Source organism: Fundulus heteroclitus, chromosome 6, assembly GCF_011125445.2.
Source record: "Fundulus heteroclitus isolate FHET01 chromosome 6, MU-UCD_Fhet_4.1, whole genome shotgun sequence".
Classification (NCBI taxonomy): Eukaryota; Metazoa; Chordata; class Actinopteri; order Cyprinodontiformes; family Fundulidae; genus Fundulus; species Fundulus heteroclitus.
The window spans coordinates 31,280,968-31,308,434 of NC_046366.1; the positions used below are offsets into that span (position 1 = coordinate 31,280,968).

A 27,467-nucleotide genomic window follows, 5' to 3' on the forward strand; every position below is an offset into this window, starting at 1 on the left:
CTGCAATCTGGACACCCAGCAGATGAAGACTTTTGCAAGGCCATTTACTGCAGTGATAGTCAGGAGGGCTTCTATCACCCGTCTGTATTTGCTCATAGGACGACTTCCTCTTTTGAAAACAGATTCGCACACATCATTTCAGAGAGGGAAAGAAAAAAAGTGAATAAAACAGATATTTTCAGCTGAGTTTACTGCTCCAACAGCTGTGCTTTATGGCTTTTATTCTTATGTTCTCTTTACAACATATTACACACCGTCAAAATAATGTTAGCATTCTTGAATTATAAACAAGCATCGAAATAAACCTAAAAAGGAGCTCCAGTCATTTCAAATGAAAACGTTAATCAGCGACCATAGCCAAAACAGTTTATGCTGCGTAACAAATCATTTTACAAGGCGTGTGAATGCCGTTCATGTTATGCCAGGCATCTGTGTGGCTTTGCTGCGAAAACAAGAAGATATTCCAGCCAGTCCATCGGACTGGATAGAATAACAGCGACGAGTGAAACAGACGATGAATGCGTGGATTTTCAGCGCCTCCTATTCCTGTTATGAATTTTCAAGGAAAAGTTCAAGTCTGCACTATCCGCCCTGCATATCAAGCTTTGCCGATTACGATCCATCTTTAGCTCAGGGTTGGGAAGGAGCACCTTTGAAAGAAAAGCTCTTGGGGGGGGAAGAGCAGACTATCTGTAGTGATACATACAGATTTTTTTTTTTTTTTTTTTGCCAGGGCTTAACAGGCCAGATAAGTCTCTTCCTTCCACAGCAAGCACCTTCCTCTGTGGTTCTTACTTTCCTCCCCAGCCACAGAGGGATGACTCTAAGGCTATCCCTTCCCACTCTCTGCACCACAACCTCAATTTTCTTCCATCGCCGACGGAAACTCCCCCCCAGAGACAGCCACACAGTACCTGCCATAACACACAAGGCCAGAAATATAACGGCATATTCTCTAGAACGCAGTTACATTTCTTCCCCCTTGCTTTGGTCGACATGTTCTCCATGTGTAATCACATGTAAAAAAAAAAAAAAAAAAAAATGTCCCAGAAAACATTATTTGCTTCACTTACTGCTGTTTTTTTTTTTTTTTTTTTTTTTTTTGCATTATAACAAATGTATTTTTTTAAAACACTCTGTAACACGAAACACATATACACAGGACGCGGACATAGAAGAGAGTTGGCTTGAAGCATAAGTTTCCGTTTGGCATCTTGAGTTTTCCTCCGCCTGCACTGGGGTGTTGAAACAGCAACAAAAGGTCAAAAACCGAGCCAGAGATGACGGGGTAAAGGGTCGTGGATCATTTCGCTCCTTTGCCATTTCGCGCCCTTTGAAGTTTGGGAACGTTTTGTACCGACTTTTTTACGGGGACCAATCAGAGCCGTCTCATACAGGACGTTTCTGACTTCGACAAATGAGGATCTGAAGTAGTTTACTTTTTGTAATCCAATCACACTACTGTTTGCTATATCGCTTTATGACTCCAATAAATAACATACATCACGTTAAAAGTCATGAAAAACGGTTAACTACAAAGGAAAACCCACCCAGAATCCCAATTATTTACCTCCTGTGGGTATAAAATGGTTTGTTTACAGGTACTGAATTACAATGCAGGTCCAGAATGAGGGCATTTAATCAGGAAAGAGCGAATTGACCCGCACCTCGGTGGAGTCTTGCCCCGGGGGGGGGGGGGGGGGGGGGTGTTTGAAGGGCAAAGCTGCGAGGGCATTTTTCATCAATCGCCGGGCAAAGACGGCCAAGAGTCGTCTGCCTCCGAGTTCGGGAAAAAGACGGCAACAAAGACGGTGAAGAGGAAGGAAGGACGGCAGAGAGTGGAGCATTGAGCTGTAGGCCTGCCAGTCAGATAAGGAGAGGCTTAAAGAGTAGATTGGATTGTGTATAGACCTTTTCAGTAGGGGAATAATGCAGTGCAGACTCAGTAGACAGCACGAGGAGGAAGAGATAAAGGGAAGCCAAAGGCGTTAAGGACAGAAACAGCAAAACTGGCGGGGGGGGGGGAGAGAGATGATTCCTAAGATGGGGGCCAAGATGAAGTGGAGACGCCAGAGGAGGCCCGGGGGGGGAACGATGTGGTGAGAGATATCTTATTACCAGCGCACACGGAAATAATTAGCTGCAGGTCGACCAGGAGAAACACGCGAGTGGATTAACTGGACCTAAAATATCTCGCCTCTTCCTGGTAAGCCCCTTCCTCCGGACTCCTGAGAGCATCCGCCGGCCGCTCGGAGGCCGTGACGTCATTCCGGTTCATCAGTCAGCGGCCGCCGAGCTGGGCGGGGGGGGACGTTCTCTCAGGCCTCCACCTCTTAAACCCCCCTCCCTCCCCCACTCCTTCGCTTGTCGGCTGAAAAATGTGCAGCTGTTACTGTAAGCCCGTACTCTCTTCTAGGGGCCAGAAATAGCACCCCTTCAGCCTGGGCACTGGACACAGCGACAGCCTCCATTAGCTTGAACTTCTATCTGCGTCGGCTGAGAGCAGGAATCGTGTTTCTCACTGTATCGGGATCTAAACACACAATATTGGGGGGGGGTCTGTCGGGTTATGCGCGTAGTAAGGCCTTAAAGACTTTTACAGTTAGCCCAATGATCGCAAACACCGTCTCCAACGAGGCGTTGTAAAAAATTATTTGAGACTGTTGCACGGTGATGTATACGGGGACTATTCTTACAGCCAGCGCTGTCTTGAGAGGGCAGAGATAATGGGAAATAATGGAGGTTGCGTCAGGCTGGGCAGAAAAAGAAGGAGCAGACTAGAGGAGTGGAGGCAGTCATGGAGAAGTCAGACCTTTATCTAAAGGAGCAGGGGGGGGGAGAAAAAGAGGGGAAGGAAGAGAGAGAGAGAGAACAGGACAGAGCCGTTAGCATATAAATCATTTCTGCAATTTGAATTAACAAGAAAGTCCAGAAAAATCATTGGAACAGGAGGAAGAAACGGGATGGGACAGGAGTGGAAGAGGGGGGGGGGGTAAAAAAGAATGAAAATCAGAAATCAGCAGGAGGAGAGAAAGCTGGAGTTTGACACATCGCTTCTGGAGAGAAAGGAGGAGAAAAAAAAAAAGAACAAATTGGCTTGTCCCCGCAGCCAGGGATTTGTGATGCGTATCGGACGCACTCTGAGAAAAAGCTTTTTTTTTTTTTTTTTTTTTGCAGTGGATAGGATCACAATGAAAGGAACCACGGAGGCAAAACCCTGGGAGCAGCCTTTTTTTATTTATTTATTTTTTTTAGATTTTGTTATCAAGCCGGGGGCCGTCTCAGGGTCTCGCTTCAAATGGCGTATCTCATGACCTAACAAAAGCAGTCAGGGAGCCGGGCCGGTGCCGGAGATTATCGCGGCATCTGGGCCCGCGGACGCTCGTCGCGTCTGCGTTCTGTGACAAGAGCAGATGTGATTTAACATGTTTATTCGGGGACTCTGGATGTAGAGTGGGGGGGGGGGGTGCGTGGGGGGGAGGCCTGCTATTTGAAGGGGAGCCGTCTGGAGAGGCGGGAGAGGAGGCCAGCCGGCTCGGCCCGCCCCGTCCCTCCCTCGCCGCCGGAGCCTTCCTCCCCGTTTTGCCGGGTCAGCTCCAGCTCAATAGTCATAAGCACCCGGCCGGCGCCCTCCTCCCCACCTCCCCCCACCCGCTCCGCCTCCTTGACGACGCCGTGCCGCTGCTGCTTCTGTTTGGGCTGGACCTTCGCCGCCAGTACCTGGCGCACGGGCTGGAGCAGCCCGCCCCAGCCCCTCCCCGTATCCTATTTCTTATCCTTGCGGGACTCCTGCTTCTTCTTTTCCGAGGCGGCCGCCTTCACCTTGGAGGGGTCAGCGGGAGGCGCGGGGCCCTGTGGGCGGAGGAGGGGGGGAAAGGGGGTTCAGGGGGGGGGAGGAAACAAGGGGAGGACAGTCACTTCAGGAGGAAAGGAAGGCAGCAGGAGAGGACGTGAGGAGATGAGAGATGGAGTTAGACTGGACGGGCGGAGCTGTGTGAAGAGAGGAGAAAAACACCTTTAGAGAAGGAGAGAGATGGACGGTGGAGGATGGAGGGAGGGAGGGGGGGGTGGGAGTCCTTTTAGGGGAGTGGGTAGCAAGTGAGAGGGGGTGGTGTCCAGAGCTGCAAGGGGGTGACAAAACAGGTAACCGTGCGTTAGGATGGGACACAGTGGCAGGCAGGCTCCATACACCTGTGACAACGCAGTGACATTTGATCAATAACCCACAGTCGTTCCCACACACACAGCCAGCGTGGCTTTTCACAGCACAGCCCGTCACAAGGCCGACTTTTTAATCTCAGGAATACAGGGATTATATCCCAAGGCAGATTCTTATAAATACCCTGCAGGGCAGCTGGATTCGGCTGATTTTAGGCAGGAACCGTGTTTTGGTTGTTTGTTTTTTTTTTCCCCCGGGTCCAGAAGATCGTCTCTAACCGATCGACGTCCGGGTTTGGAGCTTTGAGTTGAGATGCGTTAAAGGAAACAGCTGAGGACCCGATTCAGACGGCTGTGACCTCAAAAAGTCGTGTCTTTTCCCGATCGGTGAACGCACCGTGCTGAGCAACGCTAACTCACAGAGACAACGCTGTTCAATGTGAAAGCTGCATCTGAACTTAGACCTTAAATCATCAGCATTGTTGGGATTATATCGCAATTACGCAAGAATGTCCATGGTTTTGAGCTGAGATGCACGAAGAAATCAGCTGTTGGCCCTGATTTTCTCATTTTTAGCTTGACTGGCTCAAGACCAGAATCCTAATAATCTGATCTTTTTTCCCCCATCGGTGCTTTTTGACCAGTTTTGTGATGACAGCAACTCAAAAGTAGCTATTTTCAACACAGCTAAGGTGTTTGAAAGGAAGTCAGAGGAAGCATGTAAACTATCTTAAAGGAAACTGTTCTTTTATTTATGTTGCAAAGAACCAGAGAGAGAGAGCAAGACTTGAAGCGATAACAGGAAGGCCAATTTTGTCACAGCGAAGTTGTATCCTTTTCAGCTTTCAACACGTTCATCTAAAATAACCTACATACATTTTAAATAACCTAGGTAATCCTAAATTTATAGCCGTAGACTGCTGTTGTCATAATTCTAGTCAAGCTAACCATGCTAAATGCCATTATAAACATTAAATCCAGTATAAAATGGCCATTTATGTTAGCGCTGCAGTGATCCTAGAATAAAATCTCTTTTCAATACTGTTCTTATATCTTGTATTATAGTTGATAAAGAGAAATCTGACCTGGCAAAACTAGGAATCAGCAACGATATTGCAGATGCATGATGGGTGCATCTCCATTTATAATCTAAGAAATATCAGAATGATGTCCCAATGAAGATTATGCAATCAAGTTTGTGGTTAAACAAAGCTTCTGTTTAATACACTGTTAAACTTGAATATTTCATCTTATATTTTATGCCATATCAATAATTCTGCAATATTTACTATGTTATTTGCGTTTTTTTATCTTCTATTCTTGGCATTTCTCTAGAACTAACTTTAGATTAGACTAGTTTGTTTATTTCTCCACTGCTAATGATTGTGTGTAACTGTGTGTGTCATCGCCGCCGTCACACCTGAATTTCCACATTGCGGGACAATAAAGCAACTGTTATCTTATCTTAACAAATAAGCATCCTTTGTTTAGATTTTCAGCTTGAAGACAGTCAGCGTGTTGCTTTCTTATCAGTAATTTCATGAGAGTATATCTTAATTTCTTTTTTTTTTTAAGAGTGAAGAATAGAGGAAAAAGGATGTTTTTTTTTTCTGCCCAGTGCAAGGTTGATCTGATTGGCTGATGGAGAGATTCAACCAATGATCTGCCACATTTTCTTTTTTTTCCCTCTTTAAATTGCCTGCAATCTTTCAAACATCTTAGACTTCCCAGATGGTTGAGTGTGTAAAACCATCTGCTGGCTCTGATTGGGGGAGAAAAAGTCTCCAGTGTGTAGGAACATGTTTTACAAATGTGGGAATCTTCATTGCCTTTGGTCTTCTGTTGTTTATAGAGATTATTTCAATGTGTAGCCTGGATTTGAAACTCAGTCACAGCAACTGTTGCAGACGCCATAGCTAAGTGCAGAATGCTTTAACATTTAAAATTAAAAGTTCATTTTGTAATCTCAGATTTAGAGAAAAGCAATCAAGATATTAGTTTTCTACAAATCAATTATTTGCTGGGGATTATGTCTACGGTGGCGAGTGCATTCATTGGCATCTCTGGGATTTGTGTATAAAAGTCCTTTAAAATGAATTTTGGACAGCAGTGAAATGATGTTACGCTGAAAATACAGCCATTAATTTAAGCAAAGTTATTCACTGGCTGTAAAATCCATGTACATAAATAACTGTTATTGGGCCCCACAGCAATCCCTTTAAAATACATATTAATCAAAGTTTTTTTTTTGTACTTTATACTTTAAATTGATTGGAACTAGTAAATAATGACCTCATGTTTTTCATGAGAAAAAACACAAAGACGCATTTCTCTTAGTCATTTTTCAAAATGAGAAAGACAAGAGACCACGCGATTTATTGTGTGTTTATCTTAAATATTTGAGAATATATATATGGAAAAAAAGCTACTTATCCATAACTTGCTCATATCCCAAATTAGAGCAAATGTTTTTGAGAAACTGGAACTGTAAAAAGCAAGGTTGGAGGAGGATGGCACACACAGTGATGGTGGCGCCTTCTGCGTGTCAATTACAGGTTTAGTAGGGATTAAAGGAAAAAAATCTACTACAAATGTAAATGGGGACTTAATTAAGCTCTGTGAGGACAATAGATTTAAATTAGATTTATTCAGAGGAGATTTGGACCGCGGTTTAGGCAACTCCAATAAGTGGCAAGAAAGAAGGGATGAATATGTGGGAAAAGCCTCATGCCTACAGGGAAGCACGGTGGTGGATCTAGGATGCTGTGGGCCTGTTTCTTTTCGAAAGGCCCTGGGAGCCTTGTTAAAATGTGTAAGACAAAGGGTGACAAAAGGAGTGTAGGACAAGAACAAAGACCCTGGGGGATCTAACTGTGCGTAGATGAATGGTAAAAGGTCCCTTTCCGTGGATTCTCCAGCCTGGAGAGACGCCACATTAGTAAGGTAGTAAGGTAAGGGTTGGATGACTGCAGAAAGGATGCTGTACAAAGAACTAACAGGAGTTGGGTTAGAGCAATTACTTTCTAAAATGGATGTTTTTTTTTAACCTATCTCTTGAATAGATTTACTCAAATTAAAGGTTTGACTTTTCCTAAATTTACAGTGTTGGATTATTCTACTGCAATGTTAGCTTCTGTTCTGTGTTTTCTGTGTCTCTGCTCTGTCTTCTCTAAGCCTCAGTGGGTCGAGGCAGATGAGCGTTCACACTGAGCCTGGTTCTGGTTCTGCTGGAGGTTTTCCTCCCTGTTAAAGGGGAGTTTTCCTCTCCACTGTCGCTTCATGCATGCTCAGTATGAGGGATTGCTGCAAAGCCATCAACAATGCAGACGACTGTCCACTGTGGCTCTACGCTCTTTCAGGAGGAGTGAATGCTGCTTGGAGAGACTTGATGCAACCTGCTGGGTTTCCTTAGAGAGGAAACTTTCTGACCAACCTGGAGGATCTGATTGAATTTGACTTTTTAAAGTGCCTTGAGATAACGTGTAATCATGGATTGGTGCTATATAAATAAAATTGAATTGATAATTGAATTGAATAAGCGTATGATTAATTTTAAGGCTTTTTACACATCTTTACCAGGGGATTCAATACATTTTTGACTGAGTTTTTGATTGAGTTCTGTAAATGCACAAATCAAAGTGTGACTTCACCATGTTTCATTCAAACCTCCAAGCAAACATATGATCTAAGGGTCTGGAAGCGAAAACAGAAATTTTTATTACTTATGGTATAATTTTCTTCAACTGAATAAATCAAAAAGGTGAAGTAATTATTTTTGGACCGAAGTCGGACCTAGCTTCAGTTTCTACAGCTGGAAAACACGGATCAGGCCCAAAATCTGGGTGAAGAGATGGACTCAGACCTGAATCTTCAGAGGTACATAAAGACGATTACAAAGTCGATGTTTTACCGCCTGTAGAACATTTCCAGGACTAAAGGACTAATGTCCCAGCAGGATCTCAAAAAAACTCCTCCATGCGTCTATCTTGAGTCAAACGTTTACCGCAGCAATGTCGTCACAGGTCTGCCTAAAAGGTAAATCAGACGGCTACAGCTGATCAAAAAGCTAAAAGCGGGGCACATCAGCTGGTTCTGAGGTTCCTGCACTGGCTCCTGTACCTCAGAGAATAAACTTTAAGATACTTTTATCAGTGGACATGAACGGTTTAGCACCTAAATACAGATTTGCTGTTGAATCAAGCTTCCAGAACCACTCATGGCTTCTGGTTGAAGTCTGTAAGACTTCCCCAGAGTCAGAGCTGAGCATGGAAAAGCAGCATTCAGTCTTCATGTTCCACTAATCTTAGACAAACTCCTAGAAAACTGTAAAGGTGATGAAACCCTGAGTTCCTTTAAAACAAGGTTAAAACCCCCATTTGATTTTTTTCTGTTCTATTTAAGCTATTAAATGAAACATTATTTATTTCAATCTAACTTTTCTTTACTATGCTATACAAATGAAAATCCCTTATTGTGTTTGATTATTTAGTGAGTCTGTTCATAATTATCGAACCTTCCTGTTGATCTTAATCCAGATTTTGTTGTCATTTCAGATGCGTTCACACAGAAAATGAAAGGCCTGATTATCCAGACATGTTTAGATATCCTCACTTAAATATTCGTCATCATCAAGGATACTGTCGTATATAAACTGGTTTCTGATTCCTTCTGGCTCTTGAGGAACCAAAGTTCCCAAGTAGTCTTGCCCTTAGATTTTCTGAAGGACTTTCAAATAGTCTCTTTGGATGTTTGGCTGCTTTTTCACTCGTTTTCAGTCCAGTACATGAACAGTTTCAGAATAAATGTGTCAGCAGCTCACAGACAGAAAAGCAAAAAAATAAATAAAAAATAACTATAATAAAGTTTTTTTTTATCTTTAACAGGATGATTTTCAAACAGCTTTTTGCTGAAAGCTTAGTTAATGATCCCCTGAATGGATGAAGCAACCTGCTGCTCTAGTGTCGCGTCATGGCCTGATTTTTTTTATTCTTTTTGCCTATTTCTTAGAGATTTAGATACTGTTTCTGTGCTGTGTAAAGTTTATTCAGGCCTAACACTTCCTGTGCATCTGCATGTTCAAACTCTTCTGCTTTAAAAAAAAGAAAAGAAAAAGAAAACACACAACGAGGACAAAGCAGCCAAGGTTCAGACAAAGACATCGAATGTCCCTCAGAAAGCCGAGAGAACTTTTGATGAAGACTCCTGAAGTTGTGTACGAGATATTTGGCCTCTTCGGATGCAAAATATACAGATTTTAGGGATGCAAAGACGCACATGCTTGCATGCCCGCATTTCAATATATACCGTAGATGTAGTATGGAATGAAATATCAGGTTTTGCATATTCTGTGTGAACGGCATATCTGGAATTTGATCAAAACTTGGATAGGACTCCAGCCGGCATACTAATGCACATGTAAATGCGCTGATTGTCCCTTCATATTCTGTTCAAAGCTGGAGGCAGTGTGTATTAGATGCAAAGAAAAAAAAAAAAGAAAGCGCAGCATATGGGATCAGGCAACGATTTGCTTATTCAGCTTCGCATTGATTTTGTTGTTGTGGTTGTTGTGCGAAACCCGTATTATCTTTAAATATTAATGGGCGGCATACTTATGTAACGCCACCATTCACTCCCACTCACTCTGTAAATTGTCTTTGCAATATATATATATATTTATATATATAAATATATATATAAGCGGCGTCGGAAACCATCTGCAGGAGGAGAAAATCTATAAAAGGAAGAGCCAGAAGGTGGAAAAACTCAAAGGCTGCGGCGCTTCAGCACAACAAATCCATCAGGAAGGACGGAACCAGGAGGAGGTGAGGTCGGGGCTACACTTAACCTCACAATAGCTGCATTCCAGTGCATTAACCTGTCAGTTAACCTATTGAAAAGTATCACAAGTGTGCAATAATGCTCTAATGGAGCTTAATGAAACTTCACACGCGTGTAATGGTTTTACAGCGCTTTGCTTCTTCGGACGCTCCTCCACAGGTGGAAAACCACGGCCCGCCGCGTTGTCGTCGTGGCCGTTCCGCAGAGCGGACAGAGGGAACGGGGGGGGGGTGGGGGAAGCATCGGCGGCTCGGAGACTGAAATGATTTGGCTCCAACGCATCGGCTTAGTCGACGGCGGAAAGCCCACTTGAGGCCGTTTCCACCCACTGAAGCTCCAACTAATAATACCCCACTGATTGCGTTACGGAATTTATCATTTTTAATTATCCACCCTGCGAAGGCAGCACACAAGATTGAGGGCGCCTGCTTGCGGAAGACACCCAGCTCAGCAGGGGAAGCGGCGCCCGACCCATCCGGCGTCATTATCTCTGATTATACTTACGCTCCTCTCATGCATCACTGCATTGTTTACCATCGCGCTTCCTGCAACAGGCTCCGGCGTTTGCTCTGCTCAGTCAGCTCCCACGCTAACGACGGGCCTGCGCCGTACAGACACACCCCGGGCCGCTCAGGCAGAATGCAGCAGCAGCACCTCGCTTACAGGGAGGGGGGTGGGAGGGTGGGGGGGGGGGGGGGGTAACTGCACGCATACTTCAAAGGAAACGTGAGGTACAGAGGAGGAAAAAGGAGAGGACGGGGCACGGCAGGGAGGCAGGGAGGGAGGCAGGGAGGGAGGACGGAGGGGAAAGTGGCCGCATCCCCCGCTGCATACTAAAGAGAGAGGAGAGGAGGTGACAGGTGAGGAGGGAGATTGAGAGGTAGATGAGGAGTGAGAGGTAGCGATTTCCTGTCCGGCAGGAAAGCGGATCAGAACCCCCCGAGGACCTGAAGGAGGAGAGGATGAGGAGAGGAGAAAACTGGAGAGGGAGGAGGATCGAGGAGGAAAATTGAGGGGGAATCAGCAGAGTGATTGGAGGTGTGGGAGTGGGGGGGGGGGGCAGGGGGCAGGGGGCAGGGAGGAGGGTGTTGGAATTAGCTTACAGATAGATGGATGCTTCCCATGGTCAGCAAGGAAGCCAAAGGGAAGGAGAGGAAGAGGAGGAGGAGGAGGAGGAGGAGGCTGAAACGGTGAGAGGGAGACAGGGGAGTGGATAAAAGGAATCTGAATGAGAGAAGGGGAGTGCGGGTGGGAGTGGAGTGAAGTGGGAGGCAGTGGGGAGACGACAGAGAGAGAGAAGAATGGGTGGGTTTTGTGTGTGTGTGTGTCTGTGTGTGTGTGTGTGTGTGTGTGTGTGTGTGAGAGAGCTTAGATCGATACCAAGCGCACTCAATTATCATTCCAGTACAGTGTGTGCGCTTATTGTTGGGAACTTTTCTCTGAGTGGGGCTGCAGGGTTAAAGTCTTCTTCCTCAAACTCCACCTAATGGGGGGAGGAGGAGGGGGGGGGGGGGGGGGGGGGCACGATGGCGCAGAACCAACCACACAAGCTCCCTACCTCTGCTTCCTCACCCCCACAGCTTCTGGAAGGTCTGCGGTGCAAGCTGAGCAAACAGTTAAGCAAAAGATAGAGGGGCTGATAGAAAACAGCGAAACAAAAACCCGAGTGTCAGCAGAGCCTCCTAATAAGAGGCTATTTGATCAAGTAACTGCGTATAAGCGGGCCACGAAATCCCACAGGCCCCGGTGCGTGTGGTGTAGCAACAGCAACCAAATCATCTCAGAGGAGAGAGAGAGAGAGAGAGGTGGATAAATAAAGTGAAACATAAAGCAGAGTGAGCTCAGATGGAATATCTGCTTTTGCTCCGTGTTTGTCATCCCAGCACCAGGCTTGCAGGAGAGTAACTGTAAATGACAGCGTTGTCAAATATCCCAGTGTCCTCTTGGCGGCGAGTTATTTATTCATATATGCACTGTCACACGCTGCAGGCACTTGAGAGCGACTCAAGAAAAACCTGACAATCACACGACAGTAGAAAGGCGCGCGGCAGACAGGGCGGGGAGAAAGAGGGGAATCCGTGGAGATGAGCGAACGTGTTTAAGGCAGGATGGAGGGTTTTGGCCCTCCGCGTTCTTGCTTTAGGGCTTGCGCGCGTGTGGCAACCCGTCGACTACTTAGACATTCGCTTCAAAGCAAATATCCAGAGTTCAGCTCTTTAGCCTTTCCTCCCCCCCGTTTGCAATCAGACGTTTGGAGACATCGCAGAGCTATTGCGACGTTTAATGGTCATTCGTAACGGACTTTCAGGTCCAGATATCAAATATCATGTGTATTTTAATATGTAATAATAAAATGACTAGTTCGACATCAATTGTTGAAATTAGTGAGAGAAAAAGATACATTTCAGTGATAAATATCTCCATATCAATATACATGAAGAGCTGATTAGAGTAGTGGTTGGACTGATTTTATTATCTTATTTTATTTTTAAAACAAGATTAAAGTCTCACTAGCATTGGGTTTCAGTTTAATTTTAGATGGGGGCAATGATTTCTTTTTTAGTTGTAAAATATTTAGGAAAACTGCCCCGACATCCTGGTTTCCTTAAATAGATCATTTTATATCATACCATCTTTACTTATAAAGCGCTTTATACTATACTAATATATGTGTTATACTAATTATTATTTTATGATCAACTCAATCTGATTATAATAGAAATACCCTTTATCAAAGGGAAACATAAATAGAAGGATGTAAATTCACACCCAGGAAAAGCTATAAAGCAAAAAGGGCATTAAGTACACATTTTCCACATAAGAGAAAAAATAATAAAAAAGTATCGCTAATGTATTGAACCGGACTGGGTTGTATTGAAATTACTTGCATTTATTTAAATAAATTTGGACTGAACCAAAGTCTCTTTATAATTGGATAATAATCACTTTGTCTTCTAAGTTAAATTTGTTGTGCTTCTCCCATTGTATAAAATAAGCTGAATGGAACTGAATTACATGTTACTTTAGTATGAAAATGAAAACTAGTAAATGCGAGAGCCTCCTGAAATATGAGGCCGCTCTTTTATGATGTCCACAATGTTAATTTTAGGTATGAATGACAACATTTAGCCTGGAGGTCCCAGTGTACATCTACAGGTAATTTACATAGCAAATTCAGAAGTCAAGTTGTTCCTCAGGTCTATTCTCTTCTAATTTCATCAATAATATTTGTGTGCGGTCTGAACCAAGCTATGGTCACATTCTATGCAGATGATCCAATCATACTTAAAATGGCAATATATTCTCTTAATCTGGTATTAATCTTTTAAATTCTCTGGCTAAACAGAAATGGGTACTTGATGGCTAAATGTATGGTTTTCACACGTTTCTGCTCCAGATTTACTGACATTATAGGTACTATTATCTGCAGAATGTTATACAATTCAATTCAATTAAATTTTATTTATACAGCGCCAATTCATGAAACATGTCATCTCGAGGCACTTTACAAAGTCAAAATCAATCATATTATACAGATTGGTCAAAAATGTCCTGTTATTTTATGAGCATTTAAGCATTTGGCCTAATTAGAACCTTTTAAATCCATAAGGATTAAAAATTACCCTTTTAAAAAGAATTAGACCAGAGCCCAGTTTTAGACTGTGGTGAAATAATCTACATCTATGATTTACAAAAACAGGATACAGTTCAGGTGTAAAGACAAGGACTGTTTAGAAATAAACGAGTTGGTTAACTGGAAACCATTATTTCTTTGAAGAAAACTGTATATTATAATCTTTGTTCTTAATCCCTGAGGAGAAAGTTACCAGTATAAATCTACAGTTTGCCCAAGCATAGAACAGCTCTTTCCTATAAATCCTCCCATAGTTAACTGGAGCTACTCTCAAATACGTTTTGGGCAAAATTACTAGAAACAGAAAGCAAACATGCTGTCAATAGCCTAGCATTTGAGTAGACTGCTTGAAAACAGGGTTAAGACAAGTTTATAGAAGATTGTGGCTGTTTGGTCACTGCAGGCAGAACAATAAAACAATGTTGGTTTTAGGCTAACCATGTTCAGAGCATAATGGCAGCTTTTTTTTTTTTAAATCTAAACTCAGGTTGAAGCAGCAGACATTAAAACTATATCTCAGACTTCTGTAAAATCACTTTAGATTTAGTCTGTCACCAACAGAATAACAACTGATTTTGCTGATTTCATTGTTTAATCCAGGTGAAATCTAGTCTTGCAACAACAAGGTACCTAACACCTAGGTTTTGCAACATAAGGCGGGGAATTCCCACCGCAGCCCTTGAGAGCCGCCAACCTGCAACTTTTAAACGCCTCCCTGTTCCAAAACACCTGAATCAAACAAACAGCTTCGTTACCAGACCTCTGCAGAACCTAGTGCCATGCTGGAGAGATAATTCAAACATCGGCTTGTATGAAGTTTCGGAGAACCAGAACGCCTATTCCAAACCTAGCTTTCTAAGAACATAGGCCCACTCAAATGAACTCCTCATTTTCACTTGTAGCAGTATTTTTTTTTTTTTTAAGGTATCTTTAATTCCCTGATTATTGATGTCATTTAGTCTCTGAGGAAAGCTATTAGTGCTATCTAAAGAGAATAATTAGAGATGGGCTTGTGGTTTGATTATGTTCTAGAATGTGTTGCCATATCATAGCCTCAGTCTACCTGGGGCCAAATGACAAAGCTGTCACAGCAGCACCCTTGATTTCCCGACTCGGATACTCGCGTGCGTCTCCCGTTTCAAAGCCGGGTTTTAATTGACAAAAAAAAAATGCCTTGAACTCAAATCCCTTGACGTACTTTTCTCCCCTTTCTCATTATCAGCACGCTGCTTCCAGTCGATTACAATACTCCCACGCAAACCCTGCAGCCCACCACATCACCGCAGAGTAATCAAACACAACTTGCCCTGGTGGCTTGTTTTCACAAAAGCATACAAGCCACACACAAAAAAAAAAAAAAAAATGTCTGATTAATCCACCTCTTGAGGCGATCGCACTCCCACAAGGAAGAGAATGGGACCAGAAAAAAAAAAGAGGGGGGAAAAGAAAAAAAAACAACATGGCTGGCGCTCAGCAGCAGCAGCATAAAAGCTCTGATAACAGCCTGGACCATAATAGGCCCAGTGATTTTTTTATTTGACTCCCAGTGAGCGAAATCAGCAGCTCCTGTCTGTCTCCCCCACTGCGAGCAAATCACAGCTCCATTCAGTCCACGGAGCCGGCATTAGTCCCCCTAAACCGGAGTGGGTCATTTCACAGCCGCTGCTTTGATTTTTTGGCCCGGGGCTGTTTGGGCCCTCCCGCCCAGAGGGAAATGAAGGAAAGGTCGAGGGCCACAGGATAGAAAGGCGGGCTGAACGCCGAGACAGCAAGAGGATTTTACCAGCTTGAATGCCGTTATTAGCGCTGGAGGGGAGGTGGGGGGGGGGGTCTGAATGGCATGTTATTTTGTTGCCGTAATGTTGCTGTGAGGAGGAGTCTGCTGAGTGTGAGGCCAAACTGGCGCTGCCATCGGGGGGGGAGAGAATGCGATTATGAAAGTGCGCCGGCGCGCACCGTCATGTCGGCTGCGCCGCCATACAGGGGAGATGAATATTCCCTTTGACAACGCGCTTCCAGATCCCGAATGCTCTGAACAATCGCCGAGTCCCGTTGTCATCTTTCCAGAAAAAAAAAATGACGTCTGATGATGACAGCGAGGCAATCTGTTGCATTTGTTGTTGCGGGCTGGATGCATGTGTGGGAGACGGGGGGGAGGAGGGGGAGGAGGAGGGTGGCTGGGGTGGGAGGCAGTGTAGAGGGAGTAAGAGGATGAGGAGAAGGAGGAGGAAACTTGCCTGTCTCTGCTGTGATCCCTCTTTCTTTTTCTTGCCATGTTTGCTGGAGGGGACAAAAGAAAGACAATGTCAGGATGTCGAATCTATCTCTCCCTCCAGTGGTCACAGGGCAGCACTGCCTACCAGCTATCATAAAGAGAGCATCGTCTTAATCTACTGGCCTGTCTCAGACGCAGCCCCCAGGTGCCAGATGTCTTAGGATGGGAGAGGCGACGGATCCATCATCGTCACGATCTAGTGGATTATCCACTCAGAAGATGTCGCCTCACAACTTTTAATCATCCTACTTTGGACCTATGCTCGCCGTTTTGCTGATTAGATCTAATTGAAAGCTTGTTATCTCATTCCAGTTTTAAGGCTTTTAAAAAAAAAAAAAAAAAAAAATTCAGCTAAGGCTGAATCCCATTTCCTCAGAATAGTCCTATCCCCAGCCTGACCTCTCCTGTGGCAAACAAGAACGTTTTCTTTTTTTTTTTTTTAAAGAAGAGCAAAAATAAAGAACCCCAGTAAATCTACTTCAATGAATAGATTCTTCTAGATAATGTAATGGCAGTCAGCCAACAAAAAATGTCTTATACAGTGTACAGTTGTTCCTTTCTCCTTTTTTTTCTTGCAAACATAAATAATACAACACAAATAAAACTATAAACAATAGGCAAGAGAATATAGAAAATATATATGGGGGTCAAAAAAATTCTGGCCTTCTAGGCAAGATGTATTTTCTCCATCTCTCCCAGGTTTTGTGAAATGTGATTTGTTCTGTGGTAAATATTGAATAAATAAGATTGTACCTATCATGAAGGTTTGCAGTTACAGGCCTTAGCCAACTTCTGGTAATGGATTTTCGCGCCGCCAGGAACAACGTACCAAACAAACATTTAGTGTTTTTATCATCATCTATGGAGTACAGAGTACTCTACTTGTCCCAGTTTGTTAATTAGTCAATCAGTGTACAGTTGTTTAATACTTTAGATTACTGTTACGCAAGTCTAAACATCACGTAACATTATGTTCTGTCACATCTAAGAACTGTTTGTTTTTGTGTATTATTCAGGAAGCAGGTCACGCTGCCAGTTTTGCTGTCGGTTTAAAGCACCTCAAATTGAGTGAATCTTCATCAGCACAGACAGAGCTCCTGCATAATGTTGCACGAGATTAAGTAACGGTAAAATCAGGTCACTGATGCAATTTGAGAAGCACAGTTGCGCAGATTCTGTAGCAGTGGTGGACATGTGTGGTAGGCAGCCGTGGCACTCATGCTAAAACATTTTTTTATAGCAGCCAGGCTTACCTAATGATCATTTTATGAAATCTATAGTGCTAAATACACTGTAAGGCAAAGGTAGAGGGTTATTTACCAATCTACACCACTGTAGACCAATACACAATAATGTCACGGTGGTATTTAGAAACATTTAAAGACCTACTTGAGGAATACAGATGATTAGTCTAACTCAGGGGTCACCAACATGAGGCCTGCAGGCTCCAAGTAGCCCCCGAGGACCACATGTGGTGCCTGCGAGCCTGTTCTTTAAAACGTACAACCCACCAGTGAGCTGAATCTAAAATTTTATTTTGCTCTGTTTCTCTTAATCACACTTGCATTTATATAGATTTAAAAATGACAATATCTGTAACAAAGCATGAAGAATTTATTTATTTCACATAAAGTTAAGGTGAACTGTTACTCTTCTTGTTCAAAAGGTCAGTACTGGTAGCCCTTCGTTTGACACAAAGCCAATGAAGTAGCTCTCAGTTTCAAAAAGGTTGGTGACCCCTGCTCTAACTTAATTAAAAATGATAATTTTCTTCATACATTTATTTTTCCACCAAGGTGATACACCAGATATATACAACAGGCTATAAAATTCAGAGGTTTGTGTTTTCTTGCCGAAACCTGATCTAAAAATAAGTAAAATGTTCTTAAAGTTAGTGTATTTGTCCTTGATTTGAGCAGGTAAATAAGATTTTTTTTGCCAATGGAATGGGTATCTTGACCCCTAAAATAAGATAATTAGACATCCTGCACTTGAAATTAGATGATGGAGATGAGTTGTTCGTATTTTAAGTGCAAAAATCTTATTCCATTGGCAAATCATCTTATTTACCTGCTCAAATCAAGGACAAACACACTCATTTTAAGAACATTTCACTTATTTTAAGTTCCGTTTTTTGCAGTGTGACAATATATTTTGATCAGTAATGCTACACTGTTTATTCATAACTGTTATTGCTTAATGAGAAAAGGTCCAGATTAACAAAATTGACTGGTATGCATCAAGCTACTCGTTCTTGCAGTGATGGTAAAATGTAAGTGCATCTATGGCACATTTGATTTCAAGTTTCAGACCCCTTATGCGATCCACTACTTCTACAGAGACAAATGGGAGTACCAAGCCCGTAGCCACATAAGCGTGAGCGCCAAGGATACCAGGCAAAGGGGCTTCAGCCTAAATCAAGGGGCCTTGGCCAGACAGGTGTCGGTGCCAGGGATGGGCTCCGGCCTCTGCTCCCAGCCCTTGCAGAGACCCCACAGTCTGGGCACTGACCTGACGCTAAGGCTGAAGACGCGACGCGCCACCAGGAACCTCATCAGGTAGTAGATGACCACAATCAGCACCAGCAGGCCCAGCACCACCCCGATGATGGCGCCCGTGATCACACCCGCTTGGATGGGCACTAGGGTGGGAAGGAGAGGAGGAGGACAGAAGGGGTAAGAAGGACAGAGCGAATCAGATCCACACAGATAACTCGTGAATAATCAGGAGGGAGATATAGATGCAAATGAAGGAGTTGTAATGTGAAGGAGGAACAAAGAAAAGAATAATAGATGAAAGTAGGACAGAGGAGGAAGAAAGGTTGAATAAAAGATGAAAACGTACAAGTACAGCGGAGCTAAAAAAAAAAAAAAAGGAGGGAGAGAAGGAGAGAGATTACGAAGAAGATGAGACACATTGGCGAAAATGAGAAGGAGGAGGCAGACAATGACGGCAACGTAAAATAAAGATTGAGGTAAAATTGTAATTGATTTTATTTAATAGTGCGACAAATCCTCTGATAAATATTCACTTGCTGATGCACCGAGATCAATTTCAAAGTTTGGAATGATTACACCAATCTGGGTATATCTGCTTTCCAGCTGAACGGAAATTACCGAGAGACGTGACACAGAGTCCGCCATCCAAAAAGTCCTCATACCACTAGAGCTGCTTCACTTTTTGGACTCAACTAAGATTTTATGTGAAACAACCAACACGACGTAGTGCAAATTTGTGAAGTGGGAGGAAAAGCATTTTTTATTTTATGAATGAAATCCGAAAAGTTAGCTGGATTTAGGTCTGGACTTTGTCTGCATCCTCCACATCCTTTAAAAACTCTAGTAGATCTAGTAGGGATGACATATTCAAGTTTTTGTGCAAGTGTTCAATCATTTCACCACACGTAGAGTTTTGCTCCAAAAAAAAAAGGTTAAAAAACAAAAGAGGACTTTTTTTCCTGAAGTTTGAAGACGTTTCGCTTCCCATCCAGGAAGTTTTCTCAATTCAAATGTCTGGAGTAGTGTGGAGTATCAAGCTTTATATTATTGCCCAAAAAGGCCTTGTTGTGGCTTAAATAACATGCAAATTAAACCGAAAGTGGTCCACCAATGGGGAGTTGTTAGGGTCATCGTTGGCCTGAAAATCTAATCAAGAACAACGCCTTTTGGGGTGTTTTGGTTTTTAACCTTTTTTTTTTTTTTTTTTGAATGATCATGACCTGGATGACTGAGAATCTGAGTTTATTACTGTTTATTACATTGCTACTGTGTTGCTTGTTTTTTATTATTTCCCATCGAAACATCCTGTCTATCTTTCGACATTGGTTTGTCTTCCCCTCCATTCTTCTCCAAGAGCCAGCTTAGTGGACACACTCTCCCACCTGAGCTGTGGGTCTCTGCAGCTCCCCCAGAGTTGATAAATGACTCCTTGCCCAGTATGACAGAATGGGTTTAACGCCATGTCTTGATAGATTTTCAGTTGCATCTGCATGGTTCCCTGATCTCCGTGATGCTGTTTGTTTATTAATGTCCTCTGAAGGCAGCATTTTCCCCAGATTTTATTTAGGGGCATCAAATTATAGGAGTATAAACACTGCAAAAAGAGAACTAAAAATGAGTAAAATTTCCTTGAAATTAATGTATTTGCCTTTGACTTGAGCAGGTAAATAAGATTATTTGCCAGTGGAATGAGTATTTTTACCCCTAAAATAAGATAATTAGATATATTGCACTTGAGATAAGATGATTGAGATGAATTGTTCCTATTTTAAGTGCAAAAATCTTATTCCATTGGCAAATAGTCCTATTTACCTGCTCAAATCAGGGAAAAATACATTCATTTCAAGAAAAACATTCTTATTTTTAGATCTATTTTTGCAGTGAAGGCATGGCATTCTTTTCAGAACATATATAAATTTCCTTCCCTTTAACATTGACGCACTGCTATGTGTCGGTCTGTCGTGTAAAATCCCATAAAACTACCCAGAGGTTTGGGAACCATTAGGAGGTATGAACACGCTCCAGTTTCCGGACTCACAGTTCTCAAAGACCAGCAGCCGCACGCTGGAGGGGCGCCCCACGATGTCAGGGGGGTTCTTGGCGTCGCAGGTGAAGGTGCCGTTGTCGCTGAAGTCCAGGTTTTTGATGAGGATGGAGCCGTCGCGGCGTTTCGGGTTCCCCACAAACTCTACCCTGTCCTTGAATCGACCTTTGTTGTCGGTGTAGGCCTCCCCACCGGCGTAGTGGGCGATCTGGGGACAGGCAGAGGAAAAAAAAGACACTGAACAATAGCGCTCAGGAGTGACTTATGCGTCTGAATGTCTGGTGTAACTGTGATTTGGAATGATTTCATTTTGCTTTGATGATGTTTCATGCTGTGCTTTATGCTCAAACTCAAACAAAACCTTCTAACGCCCAGTTGGCTGAGAGAAGGCCAGGACAGCGAGAAAGACGAACGAGGCTGCTCGACAGTATTTCACATGGTGAAAATCTCCATCACCATCAGTCTTATTAAGATTACTTTGTTTGAAACTACAGCTGGGAATTTGAGAGTTTATGAAGTTGTCCGCTGCAAACTTTACCCAAGCGGCTGGCCGCCTTATTTTATCCCCCAATAGCAGCTTGTTTTACCCTAGAAAGAGCAGAACAGCAGAACGGAACAATATTATGTGCTAAAAGTTCTTGGAAACTGCTGCAAATTAGCAGCTGTTTTTGTTGAATTCTAATAAAATCAAAACTACTTTAAACACTTTATCTTTTATAAGTGTAATAATCAATATCTTCTGTTATTTCAGTTGCTTTTCTGTTTTAAATTGAAACAAATACCATGACATGGACAAAAGATTGTCTTAAATACGTGGCTGAAAAACCAAAAAGCTAGCCTGGGTGCCATTCCGAACTTAGTCCCGCCCACAACGTTTTTGGTGGGGAAGTTCGGTCTGGCATTGCTCAAAAGTAGCGCGAGTATGCTCGCCCAATATCTGGCGGGCCAATCAAATTGTCAGGGCGGGCTTTATACGATGATGGACAGATGATCAACAGTAACGTAATCAACCACGTCACCAAAGCGCGCTTGGGTTGAATTCGTTTACAACAACGATGGCTGCCGCTGGAGAGTTGAGGTGTGTAGATTCTGCTATTAGGTCTGTTCTAGAAGATATCGACAGGTTCGTGTGTTGAAGGACTCCTTGGATCCTTACATTCTTTTTTGCAACACCGAAAAAAATCGTTAACGCTCATCTTCTTATGCTAGGCTAACAGTTGAGTTCTGTTGACAACAACTATGCGTCGCTTAACATACGTCACACACTCCATTGCTCTTATTGGTTGTAGGTCTATCCAATTGAGTGCAGAGGAATGTTTTTTTCCTGGTTTGTTCGAAACACGCCCCATAATCACAGCTCTATGGAGCAGTGTCAGAATCAAATTCTGACTAGAATTGAGTATGACCATGTCAGGCTACCAAAAAGCAACTTTTTAATCAGAAACTTGGATTTCTTTCCGTTTTTACCCCCTTTTAATATTTGTCGATTCATTTCTCGGCCCGTTTCGATGCCTCGGACTTAACGAGGTCAATCTGACGCCGACATTTCAGAGTCCTCTGATTGATATCAACACGCCTGAAATCGTCTACCGCACTTTAAGACGACAAACAAAAAGAGAAAGACTGGCGAAGCAGCTAATCTGTCAGGGCGCGGACACAAAACGAGCGACTGGAGATAGGCGAAGGCTGAGTTTCAAAGTGAGGACGCTGCCGGGGGACGGATGAAGGCGAAGGAGGAGAGGGGGGGGGCGTGATGAGAGAGGACAGAGGGACAAAGGCGGCAGGGCTGGGGAGGAGGAGATTAGGTGAGGTGGACAGAGGGAGGCATGGTCAGGATGGGAAGATAGAGAGATTAGAGAGATAAAGCGATAAGAGCAGGGAGAGTGAAATTAAAGAGCAGGAGGCTGCAGGAGGAGACGCGGAAAGTTTCTTTCCTCAATGCATGTTGGAGAAAACCCCTGACGTGGTGGGGAGCAAAACGTTCTGCATTGCGAGCCGTGTTCCCCTTTTACTAAATTGTGGCCCCTTAAAAATACCAGGGTTGCCTAAAGAAGGCCCAGCGAACCCCCAGCGCTCTGTTTTGATTCTGAAAACGCTTCCCTTAAAAGAAAGAGCCCTTCAGAAAAGCCCTACTGGCTGCTTTTCCGCCCCTGTCGGTGCCTGGCAGAGGCAGGCGCAAACAAAACACAGAGCTTTGACAGAAAACCCAATCATTGTTCGCGAGTCTAGATGCCCGTTAATGGTTCTCATTGTGACCGAAAATTTGGCCTCAAGTGGCGAGGAGGAAACACACAAGGCTCTTATTTAGGCAGGAGAGGAGAAAATGGGACGGCGGGCTCTTTCCGCCGCTCTGTGAGAGGTGTTTTCAGCCAGTAAACGCCGTGTTATTTCCCAAATTGTTGCCATCTTTTGTTCGCCTCGCCGTTGGCTCAGCGGACACGTAGCGCACAGTGATTTATCGGAGAGTCTTTGCTGAAACAGCTGCAGCCATAAACAGCTCTGATAAGGTGGGAGAAAGCAGGGTTTCAAGAGGTTTAAGGAGTTCTGCGCAACCCTGACCTACACCTGTCCAGTTGTGGATGTTGTGCAGCATGTGTGTGTGTGTGTGTAAGTGTGTGTGACTGAGAATGGGAGCATTACGGAAACGGTCTCGCGTGAGCCGTCCGGCCGGTATATCCAGGTGAAGGAGACGTCATCGGAGACGAAGCGCCAGGAGAAGAAGCTGCAGGACAGCCGGATGTCGGACCCCACCAGGGCGTGGCGCTCCCAGCCGGTGTAAATGCTGATGGCCTGGGACGGCTCAGGCGCTGCGGGACGCAAAGCAGAGGCAAACATGTTCAGTTTCATCGAGCATGCGGCAGAAATTCTTATTCCGGTTCCGGCTCGCAAACACATCTGCACGGACATCTCAGTCTGCGTAAAATTGCTCCATCGGCCGGCTTTGGTTCATTTTTTGGGATTGTTTACCCTAATTATGTGAAACATTCGTCCACGTTCGTTAGTGGCTTCTTCAAAAAGTTGATGTTGCGACTCCCAAATAATTAGACATTCACTCAGATTGACTAACTGTACGTTTAGTGGTGCCAGAGCCTGGGCTGATTCATGCGTGCACTCGGTAATTGCTGGAACAAGGCCGGAGTCTCTAAAAGTCAAAGGGGACTATGATTTTCTCCATTAATTTGGGTGATGTTGACTCAACCGTCTGCCCTCTCCTTGCATGAATAAAATGTAATAATCAATCCTGATTTGGTTCTGGCTGCAGCAACTAAAATAAAAAAAGCCAATAATTCTTGAACCCCCCCCTCCCCCCCCTCCGAGCATCTCACCCAGGCTGGAAACAACTTCCAGCGCCACCATCTTGGTGCTGTTCCCTTCTGCATGTGGATGATCCTCTGCAGGTCACAGCCTCAGTATATAAGCTCTGGAGTCACACAGAGCGTTCTGCCTGTTTCAACGCCCACAGAGTAAAGTTCACAGCTTTCGCTGCGAACGTCCTCCAGCGATATAAGAAAGCCCCCGCACGGCTTGTCAATGAAATCACACTTGACATTTTTAATTAAACTTCTGACAAAAAAGGAAAAAAAAAAAAAAAAAGTACAAATAGCTGACAGAAGGGGGCACGGGAGCAGGAGGAGGGGGTGGGGGGGTGGTGGGTGACAGCTAAACCTCAGTTTAAAAGTCATAATATTAGCACTCCTTTACTTTTCAAGCCTGGAGACACATGCCGTAGCAACGTAACACCGGAGATTGTTGCATGCAGCTATGAGCGGATTCTAACAGGACAGGCAGGTTTATCTGTATGGTACACACTGTGTGCTTATAGAGGATACAAAAGGAACACATTTAATATATATATATATATATATATATATATATATATATATATATATATATATATAAATAAAAGAAACTGCCTCTCTCCCTCGCGCGTTCAGGACCTACAAGCCACACCAATGTAGCATCTCCAGACCTTCTATATACGCACAGTCTACTGTGTATATAGAAGGTCTAGACTCTGTATATACTGTATATCTATTTTCTTTTGTCTGCACCATCAACACCAAGTCAAATTCCTTGTAAGTGCAAACCCACTTGGCAATAAACTTGTTTCTGATTCTGATTGATAATTCACTTATAGAAGAAAAAAAACACTCAGGAAAAGAAACTGTGAAATGCATAAAAGGCGAGGGAAAGTGATGATGAGCATGAATTTATATCATCTATAACATTTTTGGGCAAGCTGCAGTAAACAGGTAAAGAGGAATGTTTGTGATAGGATCAAGCCGACAGCTTTTTGTGCACCTCAGGTTTTCTGGAGGATGCTTCCAGAGCTGAGAGGAGGTATAGAGACTAAATACTGCTTCCCTTTTGTTTAGCTCTGGTACTGGAAGTGCTGAGCAAAGAGGTCGCTGATGACCTGCGGGGTCCGCAGAGTTCATTTCTGAAAAGCAGCTCACAGACGTATTCAGGCCCAACGCCTTTTAGCGCCACAAAGACCAAATTGTAAAAAAAGTAATCAGTGTACAAACAGGGTGGCTGTGCAGGAGGTAAGGGACAGACTTCATTAACATTACCGACTGAAAATACAAACACTCACCACATTTTTCTGTTCTGGCAGGAAACCTCTTATTCCTGCGATGTTTTTAGGAAGGCACATTTAGAAATAGCCTCTATGTGGATGACATAATTTAAATGATTTCAAAACAACACCAATGTTCTATAATCTTGCATTTTTTGACCAAAACCCTGTAACCTACACTTTTTTTTTCACGGCCTGATCCCATTATCAGGCCGTCCTGATAATGGGATCAGGACGGCCTGATCCCATTATCAATTCACTAATTTCTTTGAAATCTGTGGTGACAGAAATATTAGGTTTTGCTTTTAACATATGAGATTTTTTTTTTTTTTTAAACTCCATAACCTGAGACAGAAGTATTACGTAGAGCTGTAATTTAATTTGAAATGGCCCGAGAGCGGAGCCTTGTGGAACCCCACGTTTGAGCTATTTTCTCCCAGATTTATAAAATAGTCCAGGTCTGACAAGGAAAATAGAAAAGGAGGAAACACCTTTATTGTTGCGCAATAGGGAAATTATGGTGTGAAAGTGGCAAAAACAAGGAAACAAAAGACACAGAAGATAATTAATATGGACAAACTAAATTTAAAGTTAAGCTGTACAGCGAAGGAGAAAGACTGATCCAGCAATGCTTGAAAGTCCTGACCACTATTACTTTCTATCAATTCATATCTCATGATAACTCCATGGCACTGAGATGCTGTAAAACCAAAAAAGAATTTTTTTTGATGAATCGTAGTTCATCAATGCAGCTAAACTCGAGAAAGTGATTAAATTGCTTTAGTTAAGTATAAAATCATTGCAGAGAAATGGTTTGATTCAACATGCCGGCTTTGTGCTTACCAAGTTCATCAGTTTTCAAGTACTAAGCAATCAAGACATCATTTAACCTTTGACCTCACATTAGAAGGAAAACAACTCTAACAGACGAAATTCAGCGCAAGCTTTTTGGTCAACTCGTCAAAAATAACGTTAGCCGATAACTCGTTTTATTTTATTACCTATTCCCAGGAGGACGACCACCGCCAGCGCCAAAACTCTCAGCATGGTTTTCTGGCTTCTGTTGGAGCTTCCCCTCCCCAACAAAAAATAAAGAAATAGGATGGAAGTGGACTGGACTCTGCTGGGAGCCCCGAGTAGAAGGAAGAGGAAAGAGAAATCAGAAAAAAGGAGCGGGACGCCGGGAAGAGACGGCTTCAGGACAGCACAACAACAGAAAGGCCACTGTCCCCCGGTTTATACCCAACCACACCCCTCATCTCAGGCCAGGCCCGGCCCATTCCTCCTCTCCCCCCCCCCCCCCCACCCCACCCCATGCAACAAATTAACGCACATCATTTGTTGAAGTGGGAGAAAAAAGAAGAAAAAAAAAAAGGAAAGGCACCTGCGCCGTACAGGAGCTGAATTAATTGCGTGAACAATGAGCGACTTGGGGCGAATTTGCAAACTCTGAGCAGCGTTTCAGCATGATGGATGCAACATGTTAAATTAAACCCCAGTCATCCGGTGATTGGGGGCCCCCTGATTAACGCTCGGAGTGCGGGTGAAAGTCTACAGTGGATGTGAGGGTTGCTTGTGTGTAAATATCACGAATCAGGGGGGGGGGAAATGAAGGGATGCTTGGTTTGTGTTTACTGGGAGGATGGAGGAGATCCCCGCAGCAAGGTCAGCGCTGCGCTCTCTCCTCCATCGCCGCGGCTCGCCCCTCTTTCCCCCCCTCACCGGCTTTTCTGAGGCCGGCCGTCCAAACAAAGCGGCGACTCTTAGCTCACTGTCCTCCCTCTCTTCAGATTCCTGTCCTTCCCTGGCGTCCAGCACTCGGGAGACAATGGGGCATGAGGGGGACAGGGGCTGACTCGTCTTTGCCCGTCTTGTCAATGGTCCTTTCTTCATCCCCGGTTCCCTCGTCCTCTTTAGCCTCCTCCTAGGGCTCGGACAAAGATGCCCATTCACAGACTTGCGGCGCCCACTCCTCGCTTTTTTCCAGTAAAAACGCAGACAGAAAAGCGAGCGGGGACAGCCCTGCTATATATAGACGGGTTGATATGAGGACATTAGGCCAAGACGGGAGAGCGATGCAGCAGAACGCACCGGCTAGGTGTACATGCGAGAGCATTTTTTTGCTTTTGCATTGCAAAAAGGGAACTAAAAGTAGGTAAAATCCTCTTGAAATAAGTGTATTTTCCTTTGATTTGAGCTGGTAAATCAGACTATTTGCCAATGGAATAAGATTTTTGTACTTAAAATAAAAACAATTCATCTCGATCATCTTGTTTCAAGTGCAGCTAAGCTAATTATCTTATTTTAGGGTTAGAAATTCTCATTCCATTGGCAAATAATCTAATTTAGCTGCTCAAATCAAGGAAAAAATATACACATTTTAAGAAGATTTTACTTACTTTTAGTTCCCTTTTTGCAGTGTGTGGATGCTTGCTGCTGTT

At 43.6% G+C, this 27,467-nt stretch overlaps 1 protein-coding gene across 4 annotated transcripts; it reads right to left on the minus strand.

Moving 5' to 3' along the window:
• Nucleotides 1-173: 173 nt before the first annotated feature.
• Nucleotides 174-26,250, minus strand: mpz (myelin protein zero). 4 transcript variants are annotated; one of them, XM_012879443.3, is made up of 7 exons: nucleotides 26,028-26,250; nucleotides 23,088-23,254; nucleotides 20,442-20,655; nucleotides 18,417-18,546; nucleotides 15,868-15,910; nucleotides 3,721-3,852; nucleotides 174-2,818 (listed from the first exon to the last, which is right to left on the minus strand). In XM_012879443.3, exons 1-6 carry the CDS (start codon nucleotides 26,071-26,073, stop codon nucleotides 3,766-3,768), a joined length of 687 nt encoding a protein of 228 aa, XP_012734897.2. In that variant the 5' UTR covers nucleotides 26,074-26,250; the 3' UTR covers nucleotides 174-2,818; nucleotides 3,721-3,765. The 4 variants fall into 4 exon arrangements, with proteins under 4 accessions (XP_012734897.2, XP_012734905.2, XP_021180559.2 ...); XM_012879451.3 differs by lacking the exon at nucleotides 3,721-3,852; XM_021324884.2 differs by having other exon boundaries at nucleotides 174-3,852.
• Nucleotides 26,251-27,467: the final 1,217 nt, after the last annotated feature.